The sequence below is a fragment of the Pipistrellus kuhlii genome, unplaced genomic scaffold (assembly GCF_014108245.1).
Source record: "Pipistrellus kuhlii isolate mPipKuh1 unplaced genomic scaffold, mPipKuh1.p scaffold_m20_p_2, whole genome shotgun sequence".
NCBI classification, from domain to species: Eukaryota; Metazoa; Chordata; class Mammalia; order Chiroptera; family Vespertilionidae; genus Pipistrellus; species Pipistrellus kuhlii.
The window spans coordinates 174,505,897-174,533,654 of NW_023425515.1; the positions used below are offsets into that span (position 1 = coordinate 174,505,897).

Here is a 27,758-nt window from a genome sequence, read left to right on the forward strand (position 1 = left end):
CTCTCATGTTTAGCCTGGGGAGGGAGGGGCTTATTTTAGGGAGATGCCTTATATTTCACTCAGAAGGAAAGCTGTAAGTAGGTCTTATTTTCGGAGGATACCTTATTTTTGGGGAAACATGGTAGATGGCAGCCAAGTCTGCACCCTTAAAGGCTGAGGCAGCGGGTATTGGCTCAGACAAGAGCTCAGGCGTGGCCATTAGATTTCCTGAGTTCGAGAGATGACTCTATTGGCAACTTTCTTAAGCCTAAGGACTCAAGGGTCCCAGGTTTGATTCCCGTCAAGGGCACATACCCAGTAGGGGGTGTGCAGGAGGAAGCTGATTGATGTTTCTCTCTCATCAATGTTTCTAACTCTCTATCCCTCTCCCTTCCTCTCTGTAAAAAAATCAGTAAAATATATATATACAAAAAAAAAAAAAAAAAAAAAAAAAGAAAGGCGATGTTAGTCAAGAGCTGGATACAGAGTAAATTTCCAGTAAAATCAATTATTAGCAGAGATAGAGAGGGGGTTCAGGCTTCTCCCATTTGGGGGAGCTCTGAGTATTTTAAAAATTAAAATAATTCCAAAACAGTGTGGCAAAAGTGATGGTAGATTTTACTTTTTAAAAATATACCTTTATTGTTGAAAGTATTATAGATGTGCCCCTTTTTTCCCCTAATGACTCCCCCCACCGGTTCCCGCCCCCCCCCCCCTTCACTATACCATTATCTGTGTCCAGGGATTATGCATATACTACCGTGTTTCTCTGAAAATAAGACATCCTCCGAAAATAAGATCTACTTACAGGTTTCCTTCTGAGTGAAATATAAGGCATCTCCCTAAAATAAGCCCCCACCCCCTTAGGCTAAACATGAGATATTTGGTCCACAGATTCTGAAAGAGATGGAGTCACAAGAAATTCACCAGGAAATTCAGGAATTGGATTGTCATGATGATGTTCCAGAAGATGATGACATGATTGTCATTGAATCAATGAGTAAATTCTTGATACTGTAGGATTCACAGTTTGTCTGGTTTGTGTTGACAACTACCATACTACTGTACCGTATATAGGTGATAAATTTCCTTTATTTTCATTTAACAATAAATGTGTACTGTATCCTTCTTCATGGAAAAATAAGACATCCCCTGAAAATAAGACCTAGCGCATCTTTGGGAGCAGAAATTAATATAAGACACTGTCTTATTTTTGGGGAAACAGGGTAGAGGCCCAGTGCACAAATTCTGGACAGGTAAGGTCCCTACTGGCTGCCAGCTGTCAGCTGGGGCCTTCCTACGTTCAGCCTCACCCCCTGGTGGTCAGTGCACATCATAGTGAGCAATCAGACCCCTGTTGATTGAACTCCCAAGGGGACACTTTGCATATTAGGCTTTTATATATAGAGATGCCAAAAGTTCTCTCCTCTTTTCTCTGAGATGCCTCAGTCTTTGCTGTGCTTCCATGTCTCTCTCCATTTTGTTTGTCAGTTTATCTTGTTGATTACATTCCACACATAAGTGAGATTATGGTAGATTTTAAATGCTATTTAAGGATTTAAACACCATCAATACATAAAAAGTATAGAATCAAAAAATGTGCTATTCCTTAAGTCATAATAGGACTATACAATATATAAAGTTGAGTGGATTTATTGCAATCCTATCTTTGACCATACTACTTGAGATATTATTTAGTCTAAATATGAGGCCCCTTGTGAATGGGATGTTCATGCCAAAAGGGCCTCCTGATCCCTGCTGCTGTAGTCCATAAACATCTTCTACAGTTAATTAACCTCAAATTCAAACCTTTTGGTGATGTTGAATACAGTTATTCCTCAATATCATCAATAGGTTCAGCAACTTTAAGTGAAATGAAGTATAATGAACTCAATTTTACCTTAACCTAATTGGTATAAACAAATGTTAAGTTCCTAAGGCCTCATCAACTTTTATTCTTATTTTTTTAATATATATTTTATTGATTTAAATAATTTTTAAAAAAATATATATATTATTGATTTCTTTACAGAGAGAAAGGGAGAGAGATAGAGAGCTAGAAACGTCGATGAGCGAGAAACATCGACCAGCTGCCTCTTGCACACCCTCTAACTGGGGATGTGCCTGCAACCCAGATACATGCCCTTGACCGGAATCGAACCTGGGACCTTTCAGTCCGCAGACCGACGCTCTACCACTGAGCCAAACCGATTTCGGCTATTTTATTGATTTTTTATAGAAAGGAAGAGAGAGGGATAGAGAGTTAGAAACATTGATGAGAGAGAATCATTGATCAGCTGCCTCTTGTACACCCCCCCCACTGGGGATATGCCTGCAACCAAGGTACATGCCCTTGAGTGGAATTGAACCCGGGACCTTTCAGTTTGCAGGCCGACGTTTATCCACTGAGCCAAACAAGTTTCGGCTCATCATTGATGTTTCTCTCTCTCTCTCCCTCTCCCTTCCTCTCTGAAATCATTAAAATATTTTTAAAAAAGAACTCAAGCCGAAATCGGTTTGGCTCAGTGGATAGGCCTGCCCACCAGGGGGAGAGAGAGAGAGAAAGCCTGCCCCACACCTGTGCAACCTCTTCCGGGTGAGCCAGGCTGTAGCTGCTGAGACCGCAGAGGCCAGTCAGGCTCCCTGTGGATTTGTGCAGGAGCCAGTTTGTGAGTCTGGCCAGGAGAGAGTGTGCTGCCCACCCAGTGTCTGTGCAGTACTGTTGGGTGGCCCAGAGGCCCACGTTGAGCTCTGGACCACCCTTGGGGACTCTGGCGCTGTGACTCAGGCGTATGATGGCACGTGGGGTCCAGGAGGCCCAGTTGCTGCCCAGGGCCCAGAGGTCAGCTGGGACCTGCCCTTCCACGCCAGATGCTCATGCTTTGATTGCTAGCTCCACCTAGAGACTGCACTCATGCATGAATATTATGCACTGGGCCTCTAGTTTCCAAATAAAGCCACATTTTCAGGATTAAGACGGCAACATATCTTTTTTTTTTTTTTTTAAATATATTTTATTGATTTTGTACAGAGAGGAAGGGAGAGAGATAGTTAGAAACATCGATGAGAGAGAGTCATCCATCAGCTGCCTCTTGCACACCCCCTATTGGGGATATGCCCGCAACCAAGGTACATGCCCTTGACCGGAATCGAACCCGGGACCCTTCAGTCCCCAAGCCAACGCTCTATCCATTGAGCCAAACCGGTCTCGGCTGCAACATATCTTTTTGGAGGACATGATTCAACACAATGAATAACAAATGCTAATTCTCCAAAACACGTCTACAGCTTTAGTGCATACTAAACAAAATCCTAGCTGCTTCTAAAGTTTATAAGGAAAATTTTGTTGCATTTGGCAAGTTGATGCTAAAATTATATGAATATGCAAAGGACCAAGATAAACCAAGATAATCTTGAAGGACATTATGGGAAGGAAAACGTTTTCTCTCAGATAACAAGATTTAGTATAGGAGGTGAGTTCCTGTGGAATGCGGGCTCCTATGGGCCTCCATCCTGGCCATGTCGCCGCAGTAGTCACTGCGCTTCCCCAGAGTTGGAGCGAGGGGACCCCTATCCCACTGCACGCTCGCTCATTCCTGAGTAATGTTGATGCCCAAGAAGAACCGGATCGCCATCTATTGTATGAGCTCCTCTTTAAGGAGGGAGTGATGGTGGCCAAGAAGGACGTGCACATGCCGAAACACCCCGAGCTGGCGGACAAGAACGTGCCCAATCTCCACGTCATGAAGCCATGCACTCTCTCAAGTCCCGGGGCTACGTGAAGGAGCAGTTTGCCTGGAGACACTTCTACTGGTACCTGACCAACGAGGGCATCCAGTCCCTCCGCGATTACCTCCACCTGCCCCCTGAGATCGTGCCTGCCACGTTGCGCCACAGCTGGCCTGAGACTGGCTGCCCAATGCCCAAAGTTCTGGAGGGCGAGCGACCTGCAAGACTCACATGAGGGGAAGCCGACAGAGACACCTACAGATGGAGTGCTGTGCCCCCTGGTGCTGACAAGAAAGCTGAGGCCGGGTCAGCAACCGAATTCCAGTTTAAAGGCGGATTTGGTCGTGGACGTGGTCAAGTAAAGTTGGACAGATTATTTTGTGTTGAATAAACTTGTGCTCAGAAAAAAAAAAAAAAGATTTAGTATAAAGCTGTCATAGAAATTGAGACAGTGTAATATTTCTGCAGAGAGACAAAAGGAATAGATTATGTATTCCTGAAACAAATCCACACTTTTCTAGACAACTATACTATATGCAAAGGCAACAATACAATGCAGTAGGGAAAAGACAGACTTTTTGAAAAAAAATATTTTTTATTGATTTTTTACAGAGAGGAAGAGAGAGGGATAGAGAGTTAGAAACATAGATGAGAGAGAATCATCGACCAGCTGCCTCTTGCACACCTCCTACTGGGGATGTGCCCGCAACCAAGGTACATGCCCTTGACCAGAATCGAACTCTGGACCCTTCAGTCCACAGGCTGATGCTCTATCCACTGAGCCAAACTGGTTTCAGCAAGACAGACTTAAAAAAAAAAAAATAGCACTTAATCAGTTTAACATTCACATCGAAGAAATGAATCTGACTTACCTCACACCATACACAAAACTCAACTTTAGGTTGTAAATCTATATAAGAAAGACAAAGTAATAACAGTTCCAGAAATTAGTAAGAACCTTTGGTGGGAAAATATTTTTGAACATTTACAAGAAGCACTGAGCATAAAGGTCTTTTATGTTCATTAAAAGACACCAATAGCCATGACCTGTGTTGGTCAGTGGTTAGAGCATCATCCTGAGCACCAATTCCTGTCAAAGGTATGTACCTGGGTTGCAGGTTCAATCCCCAGTGGGGAGCACGTGTGGGTGTCAGGCAAGCAATTGATGAGCCTCTCTCACATAGAGGTTTATCTCTCTTTTTCTTCTTCCATTCTCTCTAAAAATCAACGGGGAAAAATATCCTCAGATGAGGATTAACAACGAAAGTCACCAATAATAGGCCTGGACAGGTAGTTCAGTTGGTTAGAGCATTGTTCAGATAAGGCTGTAGGTTCCATGCCCAGTCAGGGCACAATGAATGCATAAATAAGTAAACAATAAATTGATGTTTCTTTCTCTCTCCCTCTCTCTCTCTCAAATCAATAAGTAAAATTTAAAAAGACAAAAATAATAAAGTGGAAAGGCTGTCCATGAGTGGGAGAAGATAATTGCAATACATATGTATATTCAACAAAGGACTCATATCCAGAATACATATCCATAAGAAGTTGGCAGATAATCCAATACAAAAATAGGTCTGAGACTTGAATAGGCACTTCATACAAGAGGATATCCAGATATTAAAAAACATGCAAATGGCCCTAGCTGGTTTGGCTCAGTGGAGAGAGCATTGGCCTGCAGACTGAAGAGTCCCAGGTTCGATTCCAGTCAAGGGCACATACCGGGGTTGTGGGCTCAATCCCCAGTATTGGGCATGCAGGAGGCAGCCAATCAAGGATTCTCTTTCATCATTGATATCTCTATCTCTTTCTTCCTCTGTAAAGCCAATAAAAATATATTTAAAAAACAACAACATGAAAATGGACTCAACTTCATTTGTAATCTGGGAAATCCAAATTAAAACCATAATCAAGTACCACTATACCCCCACCAGAATTATTAAAATTAAAAAGATATAACGGTACAGTAATAGTTATTGGCCAGGATGTGAGGCAACTGGAACTCTATTACATGACTGGTGAAGTGCAAACTGAAACCACCACTTTCTTAAATTGCTTAAGCTCACCAAAACCGGTTTGGCTCAGTGGATAGAGCGTCGGCCTGGGGCTGAAAGGTCCCAGGTTTGATTCCGGTCAAGGGCATGTACCTTGGTTGCAGCCACATCTGACTGACTGATGTTTCTCTCTCATCCATGTTTCTAGCTTTCTGTCCCTCTTCCTTCCTCTCTGTAAAAAAAAATCAATAAAATATTTTAAAAAATGTTATTTGAGCTCTGGACAGTGCAGCTATATTGGGCTCTAGTGCACCAAATGGTTGTTAACAGGCTCCATCCCGCTAGGGGTCGTGTGAGAGGCAACCCATCACATGGGTGTTTATCTCCGGCTTCCTTCCTCTCTCTCTAAAAAATAAATAAATAAATAAATAAATAAAAATAAAAAAATCAATTAAAGATCTTTTAAAAAAATTGTTTGACATTATCCAGTTAAGTTATATAAATACATAACAAGCAATTTCGCTACTAGGTATAAAATTACCATATGTGCCACAAAATACAGAAATACTCACAGCAACATGATTCCTTATAGCTAAAAATTGGAGACACATCAAATGTCCATCAATAGTAGGAGGTTCAATTACAGCATATTTCTAACATGGAATTTAACACAGCAGTACAAATGAATGAATGAGACAACATCACAAATCACAGATGTATCTCCAAAACAATGTTGAATTAAAAAATACCAAATCTTGACTTTGTACAACTTAATTTCTTCATTTACATCTCCCAGATAAAAATTTGTCCCTGGCCGGTTTGGCTCAGTGGATATAGAGCTTCGGTCTGAAGGGTCCCAGGTTCGATTCCAGCCAAGGTCTTGGTTTCGGGCACATCCTCAGTGGGGGTGTGCAGGAGGTAGCTGATCAATGTTTCTTTCTCATGGATGTTTCTAAATCTCTATCCCTCTCCCTTCCTCTCTGTAAAAAAATCAATAAAAATAAAAAAATTTGTACCTCTTCTTGGGTTGTGGTGAAGACTAAGGAATGACGCATATCAAGTGCTTAGCAGGCTCTTGGCTTAATAAATTCCAGCTATTTTTTATTATGATGTTCTCCTAGGAGGCCCTTTCTGGAAATGAGCGTCAGAGAATGGTGCAGAGCACTTATGAAGTCGTCTAACGCCCCTAACACCTTCCCCTTCTCATCCCCCCCAGTTCCTGCCCCTACCTTTTCACAATTGGGTCTTGGTCTCTTTAAGAAGGCAACCATCCCTGAGGAAAGAGGAATGCTGGGAAGAGCCACTAAGCTCGGGACTAGAGCATGATGGGAAAACGGGGGGCGGGGCCTCGACGAGGAAAGCATCTGCCCGCGAGCCCGCCCGTGGGACTGCACTGGGTCGCGCGGGAGAATTCCAGTAAGAGGGAATAATTCTCGTCCCGGCGCGGGTTTCTAGGGTCCGACCACTGCTCCTCCGGCCGGGGCTGCCCGGCAGGAGAGGGGCGGCCCGGAGGTGAGCGCGTCTGGCGGTGGCCGGAGGGACTGCGCGGGGAGGGGTCACACCATGTGACGGGGCGGGAACCGGGCGGGGGCGGGGCCGGGCGGCCGCGGCCGCGGGTTTCGCCGCGGGGAATGACACGCTTTCGCGGGACGCGTTCGCTCCCGCCCATTCGGCGGTGCCGAGTTTGTACTCGGTGACGCGCGTGGGAACTCTTGGTGGGGGCCGAGAGTTTCGGAGCGAAGGCGATGCTCGACGGAGGGAAGCGCGCTCCTCGATTGGTCGTATGGTGGCCGGGAGCCCGAACTTCTCACCTCTGCCTGAGCACGGGCTTCTAAAACCGGCGCCCCTTCCGAGCCTGGCTGGACTTCCAGGATAAAGACAACTGTGTGGAGGTACCTTTTGCCTCAGGCTTCCTACATCCTGTTCACTACATTTGCTACCAAATGTATCAAAAGGAGGAGGAGGAAAGTCCGCCGAATGGCTAATAGAATTATTTTTTGTTTACAGGACGGGGAAGGGGAATCAGAGCTCAGAGGGTCTCATTCCTAGGCATGGCACCCATGGAGACCTTGAAAAACGCAGGGGGTCCCCCTTGAAGTAAGGAGTACCTGCCTATTCACTAGTGACAGCATCTTAGTCCAAGGAGTGAGGCCCTCTGGAAAGGATGAGTTAGAGGTCGGGGAGGGGAGCTCAGTGGTGCCCCACTTTCAGAAATAAAAGCTGAGGCGGATCTCCAAGTACTAATTCTCATGGAGTTAGAAACTATTGGAATCATTTCTCTTGGTAACTTCTTCCTATGTCTTGATTTGCAGGTCTGATTCCCTCTGCAACTTTCAAAATATAAAAGACCAGAGTGCTTGTCTTTAAAGATATTAGGGAGGTGGGAGGATAGAGTTAGTCACGGCCCCAGAAAAGTTAGTTTTTCAAATGCTCAAATCTAAAGCCTTGTGCTCAACACAAAACTTTTAATATAAACACGAAGAAAAGAAAAAAAAAAAAAAAGGTTAACCTGAGTACCAATTCTTTATGTTGTGTTTTAGAGCCCAGCTATCTATTACTACCAAGAAGAAATATATTAGTTTATACTGGAGAATTCCTTTATATAAATAATTAGGATGAAAGAACCTTTGGATGGTGTATGTGGCAAAGCAATGGCACCACAGCAGGACACAATTAAAGAGGAACCTGACAATGTTCAAGTAAGCATTTCATTTCACTTAAAAACATTTTTTTTAATTCCTTCTTTTCTATCTGGTAAATTCAAATTTTTAGTCAGGCAATTTCTAGCTTGTACATTAAAATGACCCAAACTGATTTTTTTTTCCTCATTGGATGAGTAAATCAGTTTTTCTGCTCTTTGAATGAAAAAAAGATCTTAGCCGAAACCGGTTTGGCTCAGCGGTAGAGCGTCGGTCTGTGGACTGAAAGGTCCCGGGTTTGATTCCAGTCAAGGGCATGTACGTTGGTTGCGGGCACATCTCAGGTGGGGGGTGTGCAGGAGGCGGTTGGTCGATGTTTCTCATCGGCTTTTCTGGCTCTCTATCTCTCTCCCTTCCTCTCTGTAAAAAAATCAATAAAATATATTTTAAAAAAAGGAAAAAAGATCTTAATATCTATATGATATTTCATTTTGGAAAAAGGAACTAGTATGTGTTATAATTTTTCCATGCTTGGAGTACCTTTTAAAATATATTGTATATATTATTAATTTTTTACAGAGAGAAAGGGAGAGGGATAGAGAGTTAAAAACATCCATCAGCTGCCTTCTGCACACTCCCTACTGGGGATGTGCCTGCAACCAAGGTACATGCCCTTGACCGGAATCGAACCTGGGACCCTTGAGTCTGAAGGCCGACACTCTATCCACTGAGCCAAACTGGTTAGGGCTGGAGTATCTTTTTTTAAAAAAATTCTCTTGTATCTGACAGAAGTTTGCTTTTATTTATTCTCTCAGTATTGTGGCCTATTTTATGCTAGGGGATCCAGGAAGTGATCCAAGTCAGTAGGGAAGACAGATTTTACACAAATAATTGATCAAATAACATATAATTGTAAACTATGACAAGTTCTCTGGAAGAAAAGCATAAAATAGGGAATCTGACCTAGTTTTGGTTGGGGGCAGAGGCAGAGGCTGAGTAGGAAAGGCTACCAGGGGGAAGGGTTTGTGAGCACAAATTTGTGTACAAGGCCTCTAGTGAAAATAATGATAGCTAATATTTTTTTCATGCTTCACTTTTGGCTAACTGTAAGGCATCATGCTACATATATATATATATTTTAAATATATATTTTATTGATTTTTCACAGAGACGAAGAGAGAGGGATAGAGAGTTAGAAACATCGATGAGAGAGAATCATCTATCAGCTGCCTCTTGCACACCCCCTACTGTGGATGTGCCCGCAATCAAGGTACATGCCCTTGACCAGAATCGAACCCGGGACCTTTCAGTCCGCAGGCCGATGCTCTAAACTGGTCCCAGCCATATTTTGTTGATATGAAATCATTTATCCTCCATAATGGGCTTACAGGTTAGATAATATATAGATAAGAAAGTTGAAACTAAAGAAGATTAAATAACTTGTCTGAGCCAAGATCACATCTGTTTCTGTCTCCTGTCAGAACCCAGAGTCTCCTCTGTTTGCTAGGTTGACTGTGCTGGCCATTGAGTGTATAGACAAGGAAAAACAAATATGGTCCCTGTCCATAGTGGACATGGTCCTTCCAGTTAAGAGTGTGTGCGTGCGCGCGCGCGCACACACACACAGGGTAGAAGGAAAGGTGTTGGTTGGGCGTCGTCCAGTGCACCTGAAAGATTGCTGATTCCATTCCTGTTAGGGCACATGTCCAGATTGTGGGCTCCATCTCCAGTAGGGGGTTGTGCATGAGGCAGCTAATGGATGTTTCACTCTCACATTGATCTTTTTCTCCTTCCTTTTCCCTTCCTTTCTTTCTTTTTGAAAAAAAGAAAAAAAAGAAATAGAATAAAGACAGTCTTTTACAAAGATAAGTTATATGTATTTTTAAATGTTTGTTTCATGATTATATTTTATTTTTACTTTTTTAGCTTTTTATTTATTTAAAAAATTTCTTTATTAAGGTATCACATATTTGTCCTCATCTCCCATTCCTATCTCCCACCCCTTCCCAAGCATACCCCCACCCCCTGTTGTCCTTGACCACTGGTTAGGCTCATATGTATGCACACAATATATTTTATTTTATTTTACATTTTAAAAATTAAATTATTATTTGTGTACATATTTTAACATACCCTCCCAGAGTTTTGTGTCCATTGGTTGTACTTATATGTATGTACACAAGTCCTTCGGTTGATCTATTATCTCCCCCCAGATCTCCCTCCCCTCCCCGCTGTAATTTGACAGTCTACTTGTTGCTTTACTGTCTCTATATCTATCTTTTGGTTCATCAGTTTATAATGTTCTTTATTATCCATAAATGAGGTCATGTGGTGTTTCTTTTTCATTGACTGGCTTATTTCAATATTTTATTTTTAAGTGTTTAAAAATATGTTAAGGGTAACTCTGATTTGGACTGTGATGATTTTACACATAACGAGCAGAAACTCTTGTGTCTTTTCTGCTAACAGATACGACAGCATGTAAATGTCTTGGCTAAAATTACTGTAATTTTACAAACTCTAAATTATTCAGATTAACTTAATTTATTGTTCCCTTATAAACACAACCTAAGAGAAGAATAGTGCTCAGCAGGGAAAAGCTGTGTATTACTCCTGTTTATGAAGGTTACCTTTGAAAAGTAGATACAACCATTATGAAAGATTTTCCAGTTCTGAAAGATCCTTTTCGTAAAAATTAACTCTATTTTAATAACTTGTAAATTTTTACTTTTGAGGTAGTTGTGAAGGTGATTACAATTAGAATATAGAAAAGATGCATAGACAGAATTAGGTTTTTCTTGTATTTCTAGTTTACTTAGATACTAAAACTATATTCATTTCTCTCTTTTTTTTCTCCTTTAAGGAGTATGGACATGCCCCAAATCCAAAAACTCAAAGTGAATTGAAAATCAATGCTGTGTTTTCAATTAGTGGAATTCCTCTTGGTAAGCAACAAAATGGCAAAAGTTAATTATAATGAATATTTATTGTATTCTGACGAGTAGAATTTGGGGAAAGCATCTCATATAAGTTTTTTCTTCCTAAAGACAAAGCAATGCTTTCACACTGAGTAACTTGTCTTGACAAAGCAGTGCTTTCACTCTGAGTAGCTGGTCTATATATTATTGATTTCAGAGAGAAAGGGAGTGGGGAGAGAGATGGAAACACCAATGATGAGAGATAATCGTTTGGCTGCCCCTTTCAGCCCCACACTGGGGATCGAGCTCAAACTGGGGCATATGCCCTGACCAGGAATCAAAACATGACTTCCTAGTTCATGAGTCAATGTCCAGCCAATGAGCCAAACCAGCCAGGCTTGACCAGCATTTTAAAAGTGGAATAGAATAAGATTACTAGTATATCAGATACTACATATAATAAAGAAACATTATTTCATGAAACTACTATGTCAGTTATTAAATTATATTCACACCTGCATGTACACATGCATGTACATATGTGCTGGGTTATAATGTAAAATGTGGTTTTTACTATGGGTCATGGTTTTAGAAAGCTTGAAATCCCCTGGAGTGCTTACTGCCTCCTTTATATTGGGATTTAAGGCTGAAGGAATTGTCCTAAAAATAGAGAATGTTATGTGTTCATATTGATACTAAAACTTTTCTTTTTGTTTTTTGTTTTTAATAGCCCAACAGTTGACCCCAGGCTTTCAGTTTCCTCTTGCATCAACTGGTCCAAATAGATTGCTTCCTTCAGTTCCAGCTATAGCTTTGCAGGCTGTTTGCTCTGGTTGTAAAAAAATGCTTTGTAAGGGGCAAAATGCATATCACAAGACAGGATCTACTCAGCTCTTTTGCTCCACACGGTGCATCACCAGATATTCTTCACCTGCCTGCCCACTACCTCCTCCCAAGAAGACCTGCACAAACTGCTCAAAGTATAAAATTCTTAATTACATCTTTGTACCTTTTTAGTGTGCATTCTATAGGCTCGGTGCATGGATTCGTGCACTAGTGGGGTCCCTCAGCCTGGCTTGTGCCCTCTCGCAATCTGGGACCCCTTGGGGGATGTAACAGTGCATGAAGGGCCAGGTGGCTGGGGCCAGGTGCCATGCTACTCCCGCTCATCTGGCCCCTCTTGCACCTGCTGTTGCTACCACTGCTCCGTAGCACTACCAGGGAGGTGGGAGAGGCTCCCTCCACCGCGGCTGCACTGGACAGCTGTGAGCAGCACTCGCATTGTGGGAGCTCACTGACCATCTGGGGCAGCTCCTGCATTGAGCATCTGCCCCCTGGTGGTCCGTGCACATCACAGTGACTGGTCTCTCAGTCATGACAGTCGCCTAAGCTTTTATTTAGATAGATAGTTTATTTCAAACATGCTTTTGCTACTTTAAATCTCTTTAGCTCATTTTTGTGGAGATAACTTTTTAGCTATTAAGAATTTGCAGATTATAACGTTTTTGTGACATTAAAGAAATGATTTGGTATTCAAAATATTGCCTAAGCCAGTTTTTTAATCTCTTTCAATTTAAATTTTACTATGGAAAGAAATAATAAGCAATTTGTGGGAATTGTAGGGTCATTCATATATCCTGTAATCAGACAACCGCCATTCGAAATTATTTATCTTGAATGTTATTGAAGTATAAGATAAAATAATAGCATTCACATTAAAATAGTATGTGAAAATTATTTAATTCATTAACTTTCAGTGGCCACAAATATAACGTGTTTATTTATAAAAAAAATCCTAGTGAACTTTTGTTGGGAATCATTGTTGCTTCAAATAATGTATAGATTCAGAAAGAGAAAGGAAAGTCACATGAACTTTTAAAAAAATATATATTATTGATTTTTTTACAAAGAGGAAGGGAGAGGGAGAGAAACTTAGAAATATCGATGAGAAAGAAACATCAATCAGCTGCCTTCTGCACACCACCCCCTAGGGATGTGCCCACAGCCAAGGTACATGCCCTTGACCGGATTCAAACTTGGGACCCTTGAGTCTGCAGGCTGACACTCTATCCACTGAGCCAAACCAGTCAGGCCCAAAAAAACTTCTACCTTAGTATATTTGAAGAATTTGGCATGTTTTGCCTATTTCTCTGGTAATATAATTATAGTGTATTGTCAGTAGTCTCTAAGAGCAAGAAAAGTTAAGAGCTTGGTTTTAGATCATAGCTCTATTACTTATTAACTGTACGACCTTGGTCTAGATATTTTTTTTTCTTTTTAAAAAAAATTTAAATTCTTTATTATTTAAGACATGAGTCTCCTTTTCCCCCCATTGATCTCTCCCCAGCCGCTCCCACCCCCCAGCACATGCCCTCACCCCCCTACTCTGTGTCCATAGGTTATACTCATATGCATGCATACAAGTCCTTTGGTTGACCTTTTACCCCCTCAACCCCCCCTTACCTCATAGGTTGGATAGTCTATTCAATCTTATCTTTAAAAAATATATATTTTTATTGATTTCAGAGAGGAAGGGAGAGGGAGAGAGAGATAGAAACATATAATAAATGATGAGAATCATTGATCAGCTGCCACCTGCATACCCCCTACTAGGAATTGAGCCTGCAACCTGGGCATGTGCCCTTGACTAATATCGAACCTGGGACCGTTCAGTCCGCAGGCCAATGCTCTGTCCACGGAGCCAAACTAGTTATGGCTCACTGTTGTATTTTTTTTTATAATATATTTTATTGATTTTTTTACAGAGAGGAAGAGAGAGGGATAGAGTTAGAAACATCGATGAGAGAGAATCGGTCAGCTGCCTCTTGCACACCCCCCCTGGGGATGTGCCCGCAACCAAGGTACATGCCCTTGACCGGAATCGAACCTGGGACCTTTCAGTCCGCAGGCTGACACTCTATTCACTGAACCAAACCGGTTTTGGCTTCATGTATTTTTTTTTAAATATGTTTTTATTGATTTCAGAGAGGAAAGGAAAAGGAGAGAGAGATAGAAACATCAATGATGAGAGAGAATTGCCCCCCTCTGGGGATCAAGCCTGCAATTTGAGCATGTGCCCTTGACCGGAATCGAACCTGGGACCTTTCAGTCCGCAGGCTCTATCCACTGAGCCAAACTGGTTTCGGCTTACTGTTGTATTTTTAATGGTAGATGAGTTTTAGAAAATTAATCACACTGCTATTGTTGTTCTTTCTTTTTAAAAAAATTTATTGATTTCAGAGAGGAAAAGAGAGGGAGAGAGATATAGAAATATCAATAATGAGAGAGAATCGTCGATTGGCTGCCTCCTGCACATCCCACACTGGAGATCGAGCCCGAAACCTGGGCATGTGTCCTTATCAGAAGTCGAACCGTGACCCTCTGGTACATATGTCAGTGCTCAAGCACGGAGCCATGCTGGCCGGGCTATTGTTCTTTCATAATTTATCATGGAACGGTTCTGTATAATAAAGGTGTACAGGATGTATAAAGCAGAATAGTGGAATGATTAATTCCATGTCCTGTAGAATCTGACTGCTGGGATTTGTATTCTGGTTTTACCTCTTCCCAGCTATGTGACTTTGGCATTTTTGATTTAGTCTCCTCATCTATCAAATGGCAATTATAATACTACTTACATTATAGTGCTTTTGCAACAATTAAATTATATAATTTGAGTAAAGAATAATGTTGACAGATAGTTATTATTCAATATACATTATTATGATATATAATATTATTGCCTTTATTTTTCCACTTTGTGCCTGCACTAGTGTTTCTGATTAATGACTATTTCCTTCAATTTATATGCTTGTCAGAAGAATGGCAATATTTAGCTTCTGTTTTTACTGTCAGTGCTTATTGCAGATGAACTCTTATAATAGAACAACTCAGTTATTTGTGTTCTTTTATCTTATTCTTGGTTCTGTCCTCTGATACCAAGCCATAGTAATCCTTATGTCATCTGTTTCTTTGCTTTCTTCAGTTAATTGCTAACTTTTATATATCCTGGTAATATTTTTTAACATACTTTTTTTTTTTTTTTTTAGAGAGGGATAGAGAGAGACATTGATGATTGAGAAACATCATCAATCGACTGCCTCCTGTATTCCTCCTACTGGGGATTGAACCTACAACCTGGACATGTGCTCTGACCGGGAATCGAACCAGTAGTCTCTTGGTTCATGGGTTGATGCTCAACCACAGAGCAACACCGGTTGGGCCCTGGTAATATTATATTTATCTTCAGTAGTTCATTATTTCCAAAATCTTGCATTTAATTTAATTTTTTGTAAATGTATTTTTTATCTCATTCATGTTTTTACTCTTGGCAGCTATTGGCTAGTGAGAAGACAAGTGTTCCATAGACTGGAGTTGTTTTATTGGCTCCAGTGGAAGAAACTTAGTTGGAGCTGTAAGCCTCACTCTTTTTGTCATGGGAATCTGCCTGGATATATTTTAAATTTAATTCTCTTTACACATCTATAAATTTGGTATTATGAACTCCATTTTATACATGAGGAAATTAATATAGTAATTGTCTTATTCATTGTTACTTAGCTGATAGTAACAGAACTAATCATTAAGCCCAGGTTTCCAGATGCCTCATGCAGCATCAGCCATTTTCTACTATATAATAGCTATCCTTAGTAAATGTAGTTGTTTTAGCTCACAAGGAGGAAGAAATTACAATTTTGAAGAACACATTTCATTTTGCCTTTGTTATTTATTTTTAGAGACATTTTAAATCCAAAGAATGTGATCACAGCCCAATTTGGAAATTCCTCTCCTAGCAAAGATTTCTGCAGCCAATCATGCCTTTCTTCTTATGAACTAAAGAAAAAACCAATTGTTACCATATATAACAATAACATTTCAACTAAGTGCAGTATGTGCCAGAAGAATGCTGATGTAAGTTACATCTTACCTTTATTGGGATTCTGCTCAAAGATCATAGATGTTTTTTTAACTGGCTCTTACTTTGTATGCCTGTGTGTGTTTTTTCTCCTAGATTCGATTTGAAGTTAAATATAAAAATGTGGTACATGGTCTTTGTAGTGATGCCTGTTTTTCAAAATTTCATTCTACCAACAATCTCACTATGAAATGTTGTGAGAACTGTGGGAGCTATTGCTATAGTAGTTCTGGTTCTTCCCAGGCCCAGAAGGTTTTTACTTCAACAAGTGTCACAGCATATAAGCAGGTATGAGTATCATTCTCTTGCATATAGTTGGGCTCTCCCCTCCTGAGATGGCTGTGCAGGGATGAAGTGCACAAGAAAACAGTGAGCTCTTGCTCTGGCCAGTATGGCACAGTTGGTTGGGCATTGTCTCATGCATCATGAGATTGCTGGTTTGATTCTCTGTCATGACACATGCCCAGGTTGTAGGCTTAATCCCCAGTAGGGGTGTGCAGGAAGCAGTGGATCAATGTTATGCTCTCGCGTCGATGTTTCCCTCTTATCCCTTCCTCTCTAAAAATCAGTAAGTTATTCTTAAAATTTTTATTTATTTTTTTTATTTCAGAGAGGGAGAGAGAGAAACATCAATGATAAGAGAGAATCATTGATTGTCTACCTCCTGCACATCCTCCACTGGGGATTGAGCCCGCAACACAGGCACGTGCCCCTGATTGGAATCAAACCCGGGGCCCTTTGGTCTGTAGGGCGACGCTCTATCTACTGAGACAAACCAGCTAGGGTTGTTTCTTCCTCTTCTTCTTCGTCGTCTTCCCTTTTTTCTGTCTTCCTTCCTTCCTTCCTTCCTTCCTTCCTTCCTTCCTTCCTTCCTTCCTTCCTTCCTTCCTTCCTTCCTTCCTTCCTTCCTTCCTTCCTTCCTTCCTTCCTTCCTTCCTAGAATGAAGATTAATAACAAAAAACAAAACAAAAAATAAAATATAGCCGAAGACTGGTTTGGCTCAGTGGATAGAACGTCAACCTGCGGACTGAAGGATCCCGGGTTCGATTTCGGTCAGCGGCACGTACCTTAGTTGTGGGCACATCCCCGGTGGGGGTGTGCAAGAGGCAGCTGATCGATTCTCTCTCATCAATGTTTCTAACTCTATCCCTCTCTCTTCTCTGTAAAAAATCAATAAAATATATTTAAAAAAATAAAAAATATTTTTCAATGTGTGAATTATAATTATTTTGGCAACATTGCCTTATTAGAATACTTTAGTTGATTTTATATTTTTGAATAATCCATTCTTTTGGTTAGTAAGTATATCAATTTGTGTCAATTTAATTCTTGCTGAATGACTTGGGGTCTTTAAAAAGTTCAATTTTTACAAAAGGATGTTAAGTAATAAGACATTTTTTTTAGTTAGCAATTTTGATTTCTATTTAATTCCTCTAAGCAGTTGGTAATGGACATCCATCCTGTGAAAAGTATTACTTTTCTAGGAATTGCAGCTTTTGGCAGTCTGGTTACTACTGTCACAGGAATAGAATCCATTTTATTTATATACTAGAGGCCTGGTGCATGAAATTCATGCACTGGAGGGGAGAGGTCCCCTTAGCCCGGCCTGCGCCCTCTCGCAGTCCAGGACCCCTCATTCCTTACTGGCTGCCTGCTTGCTGCTCCTTAGCACTGCTGCAGAGGCAGGAGAGGCTCCCGCCACTGTGCTCACCAGCCATGAGCCTGGCTTCTGGCTGAGCGGTGCTTCCCCTGTGGGAGTGCACTGACCACCAGGGGCCAGCTCCTGCATTGAGCATCTGCCCTCTGGTGGTCAGTCTGCATCATAGTAACTGGCTGTTCCACCAGTCATTCCGCTGTTCGGTCAATTTGCATATTAGGGTTTTATTATATAGGATCTCCAAACCAGTTTCATTCTTACTTTTATTACCAGTAACCAAATGAATGCATTATTCAAAAATATAAAATCAACTAAAGTATTCTAATAAGGCAATGTTGTCAAAAGTTAATCTTACTCTGTCTACTACATAAATGATGTTCTTTTAATTTGAAACTTTACAATTTATACATTCTTACCATTTACTTCCCCACATAATTTTTTACTGAGAGACCTTATATTGTGTCAGTGACAGTGGTAGTGGTTAGGAGCCTGAGTTTTGGAGTCAGTGAAATAAGTTTAATATCTTACTTTTCTGTTTATTAAGTTAATCTAATTAAAGATAAATTAAACTTTTTGTTAATTTATTAAAGTATCTCACTATGTTGTTTAAAGAATTCTATAATAGAGTGTATATAAATTGTTATCATGGATTCTGATTCTTCAATAAGTAATACTATTGGTAACTTACATAAATGGTAGCCACTAATATTATTATTGTTTCTTTTTCTAAAATACATTTTATTGATTTTTTTTTTTTTTTTTTTTTTTTTTTACAGAGAGGAAGGGAGAGGGTTATAGAGTTAGAAACATCAATGTGAGAGAAACATCGATCAGCTGCCTCCTGCATACTCCCTACTGGGGATGTGCCTGCAACCAAGGTATATGCCCTTGACTGGAATCGAACCTGGGATCCTCAGTCTGCAGGTTGACACTCTATCCACTGAGTTAAACCAGTTAGGGCTATTTCTTTAAACATAGACAAACTTTTGGGCAACATTTATTATGTAACTTAGCTTGAAAACAAGCAGTGGTGCAGAATGACCTAATATACATTAAATATCATTTCTGCCCTAGCTGGTTTGGCTCAATGGATATGGCCTGCAGACTGAAGGGTCCCAGGTTCTATTTCAGACAAGGGCACATGCCCGGGTAGTGGGCTTGATCCCCAGTGGGATCAACTAGTTAAGTAAAGGTGGTAGATTCTCATAAGTTTGCATTGAAATGAGCCTTTGGTTCATGCATTACCTGGTCGTCTCTGATCATTTGTGATGAGAAAAGTATGTTATGACTATCTAATTCATTACTTCTTTTTTTTTTTTTTAAATATATTTTTATTGATTTTATACAGAGAGGAAGGGAGAGAGATAGAGAGTTAGAAACATCGATGAGAGAGTCATCGATCAGCTGCCTCTTGCACACCCCTACTGGGGATATGCCCGCAACCAAGGTACATGCCCTTGATCGGAATCGAACCCGGGACCCTTCAGTCCCCAAGCCGACGCTCTATCCATTGAGCCAAACTGGTCCCGGCTAATTCATTACTTCTAATATGTTTTGTTGGTGCTAGCCTATCTGGGTAGTTATTATTTTTCTTCAATTTACATTTTATTATTATCTGAAAAAACTTACTTTTCCCATATCCCAACTTGGTGTGGCCTCATTGTCATGCTCAAATATTTCAACCAAAGGCAGTGGCTGTCGGTAGCTTTTCTTTTTCTTAAACAGTATGTACAATATATATGTACTGTATACTTAGGTGTGTGAATGTTATTTCTTTTCTCTTTTTTTGAATGTTATTTCTTAATAGAATGTATTTTCTTAACAGAATTCAGCCCACACACCTCCATATGCCTTGGGGAAATCATTGAGGCCCTCAGCTGAAATGATTGAGACTACCAATGACTCAGGAAAAACAGAGCTTTTCTGCTCTATTAATTGCTTATCTGCTTACAGAGTTAAGACAGTTACTTCTTCAGGTATTGCTTAAATTTGATAAATTTATAGACTTACTAGTAGTAATTATTAAAAAAGAATGCAACTGCTTTTCTTTTGTTTTGTTGGCAACTAAATTTGCTGAATGGTTAAATAAAGACGCAATATTGGTTTAGTTTTAAAGAACTGATTTTTAAATAAACATAGTTTTTTTTATAGATTTCCTTGGTTAAGGTGTTTGTGTGTGTGTGTGTGTGTGTGTGTGTGTAAGTTGTAGTTAGCTTGACAGGTTATTATAAAGTTTCTTTTTAAAAAAAAATATATTTTATTGATTTTGTACAGAGAGGAAGAGAGAAGGATAGAGGGTCAGAAACATCGATGAGAGAGAGACATCGATCAGCTGCCTCTTGCACACCCCCCTCTGGGGATGTGCTTGCAAGCAAGGTACATGCCCTTGACCGGAATCGAACCGGGACCTTTCAGTCTGCAGGCCGACACTCTATCCATTAGGCCAAACCGGTTTCAGCAAGTTCCTTGATTTTTATTTTGTATATTATTATTTGTGTTTTTATTCTAATACATTTTTTAGATTATTTGTTCATCTGTGTAACTTATTCATTGGTTTTTATTTTTTGTTACCAAGGTGTCCAGGTTTCGTGTCGTAGTTGTAAAACCTCGGCAACCCCTCAGTATCACCTAGCTATGTCCAATGGAAGTATATACAGCTTCTGCAGCTCCAGTTGTGTTGTGGCTTTCCAGGTATGAGCTAAGATAGTATTTTACCCCTACAATTCTATTAGGCATTGATCTAAGGCAAAATGTTAACTGCTGAAGGTCCATATTTATAAAAGATTAAATTCAGTTGGAAAAAAATTCTGTTCAACTATGGAAGCTAGGATATGGTTTTGGATACATGATAAGGTGATGTGTTCATGTATTCCTTCCTCTCATCCTGGGCCAGATGCATAATGACCCCTGGCATGAACTCGTAAGCCTTCACTTGTCACATTTTGTCTTCACTCCCAGAGAAAGAGTTTAGAGATCTTGCAGGGTGGGAAGATGCCTGATGCAGTGGCCCTGGCACTAGAAAGAAGACATTATTGGTGGCCACTGTGCTTTTCTTTCTGTCCTTTTTTTAATTAAAAAAAAAAAGTTTTTATTTATTTCAGAGAGGAAGGGAGAGGAAGAGAGAGAGAAACTTTAATGATGATAGACAATCATTGGTCAGCTGCCTCCTGCACACCCCCTACTGGGGATCAAACCTGCAACTCAGGCCTGTGCCCTGACCGGCAATTGAACCGTGACCTCCTGGTTTATAGGTCAATGCTCAACCATTAAGCCATGCCAATCTGGCATCAGTGTGCTCTTAATAGCCATAAGAGGCTGGTTGGTGTTAAGAGGCCTTCTTTAATTTTTTTGAATCATATATACTAGAGGTCTTTGTCTGCAAAGCCTGTATTTCTCAGTTCTTCTATTCTGGAAGTATGCCATTTAAACTCTGTACTACTTTATGAATTTTAAAGAAATTTGTTAAAATGAGAAAATGAAAATTACCAAGTTTTGTTACTTCTTAATTGTTAAAGTCTTTGCCTTATTTGTGTTCATTCAGGATGTATTTGACAAGCCAAAAGGAACAAACTCTTCAGCAGTGCCCCTGTCTCAGGGCCAAATATGCCCACCTTCTGGGTCAACAGTGTCAGCAAGAGGAGTTAACAGCACCTCCGAGGTTTCTCCCAGCACCAGCAGTGGCTCTGCTGCAGCCAGTCTCCCTTCTCTTGCAGCACAATTTCAGCAAATTGCTTCAATCCAAGCAGCTGTTAAACTCAAATGTCAGCATTGTTACCAACTGTTTGCCAAAAAACCAGAACTTCTTTTCTACAAGGTAAAGAGAGATCATAAGAGAGATTGAATTTAAACTTATCCGGAAGCATTTTTATCTCTTTATCTGTGAATTCATTTAATTTGCTTTGAAATGAGAAGGAAAAATGTTTCTTAAAGCAATGCCTAATTAGGTTTTATTGACTGTTCTTTCTTTACAGGGTAAAATGTTTCTGTTTTGTGGCAAGACTTGCTCCGAGGACTACAAAAAGAAAAATAAAGTTATAGCAATGTGTGACTACTGTAAACTACAGAAAATTATAAAGGAGACTGTACGATTTTCAGGGGTTGATAAGCCATTCTGTAGTGAAGGTAAAGGGAAAAGTTCAGTTTTATCCACAGATCATGAGGTTGTGAAGTTATTCATTATGGGCTGGGCTATTTATCTACAATCAATTTTCAAGTAATTTTTGTTTTATCAGATACAATTTGAAGCTTTTTAAAAAATATATATATTTTATTGATTTTCTACAGAGGAAGAGAGAAGGATAGAGAGTTAGAAACATCAATGGGAGAGAGACATTGATCAGCTGCCTACTGCACCCCCCCCACCTGGGGATGTGCCCATAATCAAGGTACATGCCCCTGACCGGAATTGAACCAGGGACCTTTCAATCCACAGACAGATGCTCCATCCATTGAACCAAACCGGTTTCGGCTGAAGCTTTTTAATTGAATTTATATTTAACTCATTTAAAAATCTATCTTTTTATTTTTCTGTTCTGCTCGTTCATTTTGATTTTTAGATTAAATTGTTGATTGATATGTATTTATTACCATTTTATTGTTCATATAGTATATATTTTTTTAAGAAGACCCTTTAGCATTAAAATTTTTTTTTTTAAAATTGATTTTAGAGAGGAAGGGAGAGGGAGGGAGAGATAGAAAAATGGTGAGAGAGAATCATTGATCGGCTGCCTCCTGCATACGTCACTCTGGGGACCGAGCCCACAACCTGGACATGTGCCCTTGACTAGAATGGAACTTAGGTCCCTTCAGTCCGCAGGCCAATGCTTTTATCCACTGAGCCAAACTGGTTTCGCCAAAGTCTCTCTTTTAAAATATTACAATAACCTCGGCAAATAAAAAATTCTGAAATGTAATTAGAGCAGTAAGTATTAGATCTTTTCATAAGTTTAGCTATAACTTCAGAGATCTTGCCTTGCACCCATTTATGAAGCAGGTACTTAAGCAATTATGGCTTCTTGGCTTAAGAAACTGATGTTTATGATTATAGATGGCCTTATATTTAGAGTATTTGTAAAAGGTGATATAAGTTTGTTTTATGAATATAGAGATTATCCTTTAACCTAGAGGCAAATAATTGTGTCCAGTATTGAGAAATTAACAATGTGGGCATCTAAGACTGTAGAAACTCACTTTACTTCCTTCATGTTAATGTAAATTTCATGTTTCTTCCTTTCATCCTTTCTCAGTTTGCAAATACCTCTCTGCACGTGACTTTGGAGAGCGATGGGGAAACTACTGTAGGATGTGCAGTTATTGCTCCCAGACATCCCCTAATTTGGTAGAAAACAGATTGGAGGGCAAGTTAGAAGAGTTTTGTTGTGAAGAATGCATGTCAAAATTTACAGTTCTGTTTTATCAGGTAATTATACCTCTTTGGCTTCCTGAAATTTATAAAAATTATTTTCTGTTTAAATATGTTCAAATTATATAAATAAAGTTTTGGGTTTAGAACTGGGCTCCTAAAGCAAAATTTAATTGATTATAAACTTGAAATCTTTGGGGTAAAGAGTACAGAATTTCTAGAGACTTTGTTATTATTTGAGGATATGTTTCTTTTAAATTTTGTTTTCTTCTAAGGCACATTGACTTTGTTATAACTGAGTTAGAATTTTACATAGGTAAGTTGTCTATGCCTTTCTCATACAGAAAATTCCTCTGAGAAATTTGAAGTCAGGCCTTGTTCTCATTTCATAGATCAAATGACTATGACTGACCTCCTTATCCACTTCCTTTTAAAAAAATTACTTTTTTTGTAAGGTTAACAATGAAAGCTGGAACTAATTGAACCACTAATACATGTCCAATGCTTCATAAGTTCATTTAATTCTCACCAGAATCCCAAGAGGTAGGTATGTGATTGCCAGTGTATAGATAAGGAAAAGAAATAAGTAACATGTCCTTAAAGAATCTGGTAGATGACAATTAGCACCTATGCCACACAAGTGAAATCACCTGTTTACTTGTTTCCCGAGGCCTCAAAATATAACTTTATTGAGGGGAAGTATGTCTTTTTCATAATTATATGCCCAGGACCTATCTCAGTGCTCAAGACAAAGGATACCCCATTAGATATTAAATGAATCAAAGTCTTTATGACTCCTAAGTTCATATTCTTCCTACTGCAATATGTTGCCTCTTAACCACTTAAAAATAGAATCTATCTTTAGATTTCTCATTGCTAATTTTGAAAACAGATGAACTTTTATATTCTTCTCAATTGAGGGTATCTATATGAAATAAGAATATATATTTTTAACCACAGTATGTATGTATATATATATTTTATTTATTTATTTATTTATTTATTTTAATTTAATTTAATTTAATTTTTTTATTTTATTTATTTTTATAATATTTTTTACTGATTTCAGAGAAGAAGTGACAGGGAGGGAGAGATAGAAACATCAATGATGAGAGAGAATCATTAATCAGCTGCCTCCTGTATGCCTCATTCTGAGGATAGAGCCGGCAACTTGGGCATGTGCCCTGATCAGGAATCGAAGCATTACATCCTGGTTCATAGGTCAGTGCTCAGCTGCTGAGCCATGCCAGCTGGGCTATTAAAAAAAAAAAAAAAAAAATCTTTATTGTTCATATTGATATTATTTCAGTTGTTCCTCTTTTTCCCCCCCATAGCTCCCCTCCACCTGGTTCCCACTCCACCCTCTGCCCAGATGAGGCCCAGCTTCATACTTTACTTCCACACCTTCTCTGAGTCTCAGTGTGCTTTTCTCTTTCCTTCTAGTTGTTGAATTTCCACTCATCCAGCCTTCCTGTAGTTCTGGATGATGTCTGTTTGTCTTTTAGTTGTAGTTTTGAAGTGGTTGTGTAAGGCAGCAATTTCAGGTGTTTATGCCACCATTTTGGTTTCTCCAGCTGGGCTATTTTTATTTTTACATTAAATATTATTTTGTATTAGATTCTGATGTATAGCATAGTGGTTAAACAACCATATACTTTACAAAAGTATTCCTTGATATCTCAAGTATCCACCAGGCACTATACTTAGTTATTATAATAATACTAGAAGCCCAGAGGGTGAAATTGTGTGGCCCCGCCCACCAGAGTGTGCCTCCCTGTACTTGCAGACCCCTCCACCTGCACGTGTCCCGCCCACCTGCCCACTGCCCTGTTGTGCTCACAGCCCCGCCCACCACGCCATGCCATGCCACTGCCACAGGACCCCAGACCCACTGTGCTGCTGCCTCGAGACCCCAGAGTCCCTTCCACTGCTGCCTCGGGACCTCACACCCGCCGCGCTGTCCCCATGAGACCCAGAGTCCCTCCTGCTGCTACCGCCTCTGCGGGACCCATCAGTATACCTCCTGGTGACCGGTTGTTTGGACGTTCCTGCGTTCTGGCATTCTGGCCACGGGCTTTTTATAATATCTTGCTCTCAGTAACAGATTCTTGATTATATTCCCTATGCTATACTTTACATACCCATGACTGTTTTGTAACTACCATTTTGTACTTTTTAATCTCTTTGCCTTTTTTACTCTTTCTCTCAATTCCTCTCCCCTCTGGCTACCATCAGTCTGTTCTATCTGTGCATCAGTTTGTTCTATCAATTTCATTTGTTTATTCTGTTCTCTAAATTCCACATATAAGTGAAGTCATATGGTATTTGTTTTTCTCTGACTGACTTATTTCACATAGCATAATATTCTCTAGGTCCATCTATGCTGTCACAAATGGTAAGATTTTGTTCTTTTTTATGGCTGAGTAATACTATTCTGTTGTCTATATATACTGTAGCTTTTCTATCCAGTTGTCTATTGATGGGTACTTGGGTTGCTTTCATATCTTGGCTATTGTCAATAATGCTGCAATGAAGATAGGGGTGCACATATTCTTTTGAATTAGTATTTTGGGTTTCTTTGGATAAATGCCCAGATGTGGAATTACTGGGTCATAAGGCAGTTCTATTTTTAATTTTTTTGAGGAACCTCTATACTATTTGCCATAGTGGCTGCACAGATCTGCATTTCCACCAATAGTGCACAAGGGTTCCCTTTTCTCCACATCCTCACCAATACTTGTTATTTTTTAAATTTATTGATGATAGCCATTCTGACATGTTTAAGGAGATATTTCATTGTGGTTTTTAAAAAATGTTTTTGTTTTTTTTTTAAAATTGATTTTAGAGAGGGAGAGAGAAATGGAAACAGTGGTGAGAGAGAATCATCAATTGGCTGCCTCCCGCATGCCCCCTCCTGGAGATCAAGCCCACAACCCCAGCAGGAAATGTGATTCCCTGACAGGGAATCAAACTATAACCTCCTGGTTCATAGGTTGACAACCACTGAGCCATGCTGACCAGGCCTCATTGTGGTTGTGATTTGCATTTCTTTGATGATTAGTAACATTGACATCTAATATGCCTACTAGAGGCCTGGTACATGAAATTTGTGCACTTGGTGGTGGGGAGGGGTCCCTCAGCCCAGATTACAAGAGGACACAGGTCAGACCGTGGGACCCCACCAGTACATGATCAGGACAGGGAGAGACATGGGATGTTGGCCAGCCAGGGAGGGACTGTGGAAGGGCTCCAGGGCATGTCTGGCCTGTCTCACTCAGTCCTGATTGGCCAGAATCCAGCAGCAAGCTAACCTACCAGTCGGAGTGTCTTCCCCCTGGTGGTCAGTGCATGTCATAGCGAGTGGTTGAGCAGCTTTAGCATACCATTAACATATTATCCTTTGGTTGAACGGCTGACCAGATGATCAGACACTTAGTATATTAGGCTTTTATTATATAGGACTAGGGGCCCAGTGCAGGAATTCATGCACCTTGAAAGAAATGGTGGGCCGTGAGGCTGTGGTGGGCACAGGGGCGGATCTTGGCCTATCCTCTGCGCCCCTGCCCAGCCACTCCTGCCAAGGCCCCCGGTTTCCTGTCAACTGGCAGCCCCACTTCCGCTGCTGTTGCTCTCACGTGCTCATGGTGTTGGCCCTGCTTGCACCTGCTGATGGCACGGAGCAAATGGGCCCAGTGCCAGCAGCTGGTGTGAGCGGTGATTCTGGCGCCAGCAGCAGGTGCAAGAGATAGCTGCTGGCCCTGATCACTCTTCAGTAATGGGGTAATGGGGATTGGCAGCTGCCGCTTGCACTTACAGTGCTGAGTGATCAGGGCTGGCACTGGGGCCGGTAGTGGGTTCAAGCAGAGGCTCCTGTGCCGGCAGCAGGTGCAAGTACTGGGCGGGACTGTGGCGCGTGGGAGCAAAGCATTTTCAGTAACCACCAGAGGCTCAACCTGATGACAGTGACCAGCTCCCTGCCCTGGTCTGGCACCCTTACACACCTGCTCCACTATCCTACTGTGACTGACACCCACCATGTTCTGTGCTCTGCTGCCTGCTGCCAATGCGTACCATGTTCCATGTGCACTCCCTGTTGGTCAGCGCAAGTCATAGTTACTGGTTGTTCAGTTGTTTGGTTGTTCCACCGTTCAGTCAATTTGCACAGTAGGGTTTTATATATACAGATAGGCCATTTGTATGTATTCTTTGGAGAAGTGTCTACTTAGGTCCCCTGCCCATATTTTAATTAGATAGTTTTTTTTGTGTGTTGAGTTTGAGGTTTTATTTATTTATTTTTAATGTATTTTTATTGATTTCAGAGAGGAAGGGAAAGAGAGAGAGAGAGAAACATCAATATGAGAGAGAATCATTGGTTGGTTGCCTCCTGCTTACTCTTTACTGGGGATTGACCCTGCAAACTGGGCAGGTGCCCTTGACCAGAATCAAACCCGGGACCCTCCAGTCCACAGGCTGACTCTTTAACCACTGAGCCAAACCAGGTAGGGGGACTTGAGTTCTTTATAAGTTGTGGACATTAACTCTGTATTGGATGTATCATTGGAGA

General features: G+C 40.5%; 1 protein-coding gene and 1 pseudogene across 3 annotated transcripts in view; both read left to right on the top strand.

Annotated features, from left to right (window-relative positions):
• The first annotated feature begins 3,558 nt into the window (after positions 1-3,558).
• Positions 3,559-4,099, top strand: LOC118723136 (annotated as a pseudogene).
• Positions 4,100-7,013: 2,914 nt separating this feature from the next.
• The window catches only part of ZMYM6 (zinc finger MYM-type containing 6), a 34,894-nt gene continuing 14,149 nt past the window's right edge, over positions 7,014-27,758 (top strand). The window contains exons 1-11 of one of the 3 annotated variants that reach the window (XM_045584881.1): positions 7,014-7,214; positions 8,243-8,401; positions 11,205-11,286; positions 11,990-12,239; positions 15,996-16,170; positions 16,271-16,462; positions 19,658-19,808; positions 20,408-20,523; positions 21,374-21,646; positions 21,804-21,954; positions 23,079-23,251. In XM_045584881.1, coding sequence (XP_045440837.1) covers positions 8,318-8,401; positions 11,205-11,286; positions 11,990-12,239; positions 15,996-16,170; positions 16,271-16,462; positions 19,658-19,808; positions 20,408-20,523; positions 21,374-21,646; positions 21,804-21,954; positions 23,079-23,251 — 1,647 coding nt within the window. In that variant the 5' untranslated portion in view covers positions 7,014-7,214; positions 8,243-8,317. Of the gene's footprint in view, positions 7,215-7,283; positions 7,595-8,242; positions 8,402-11,204; positions 11,287-11,989; positions 12,240-15,995; positions 16,171-16,270; positions 16,463-19,657; positions 19,809-20,407; positions 20,524-21,373; positions 21,647-21,803; positions 21,955-23,078; positions 23,252-27,758 lie in introns of those variants that run through there. The other 2 variants (XM_045584880.1, XM_036444382.2) reach the window with 2 other exon arrangements.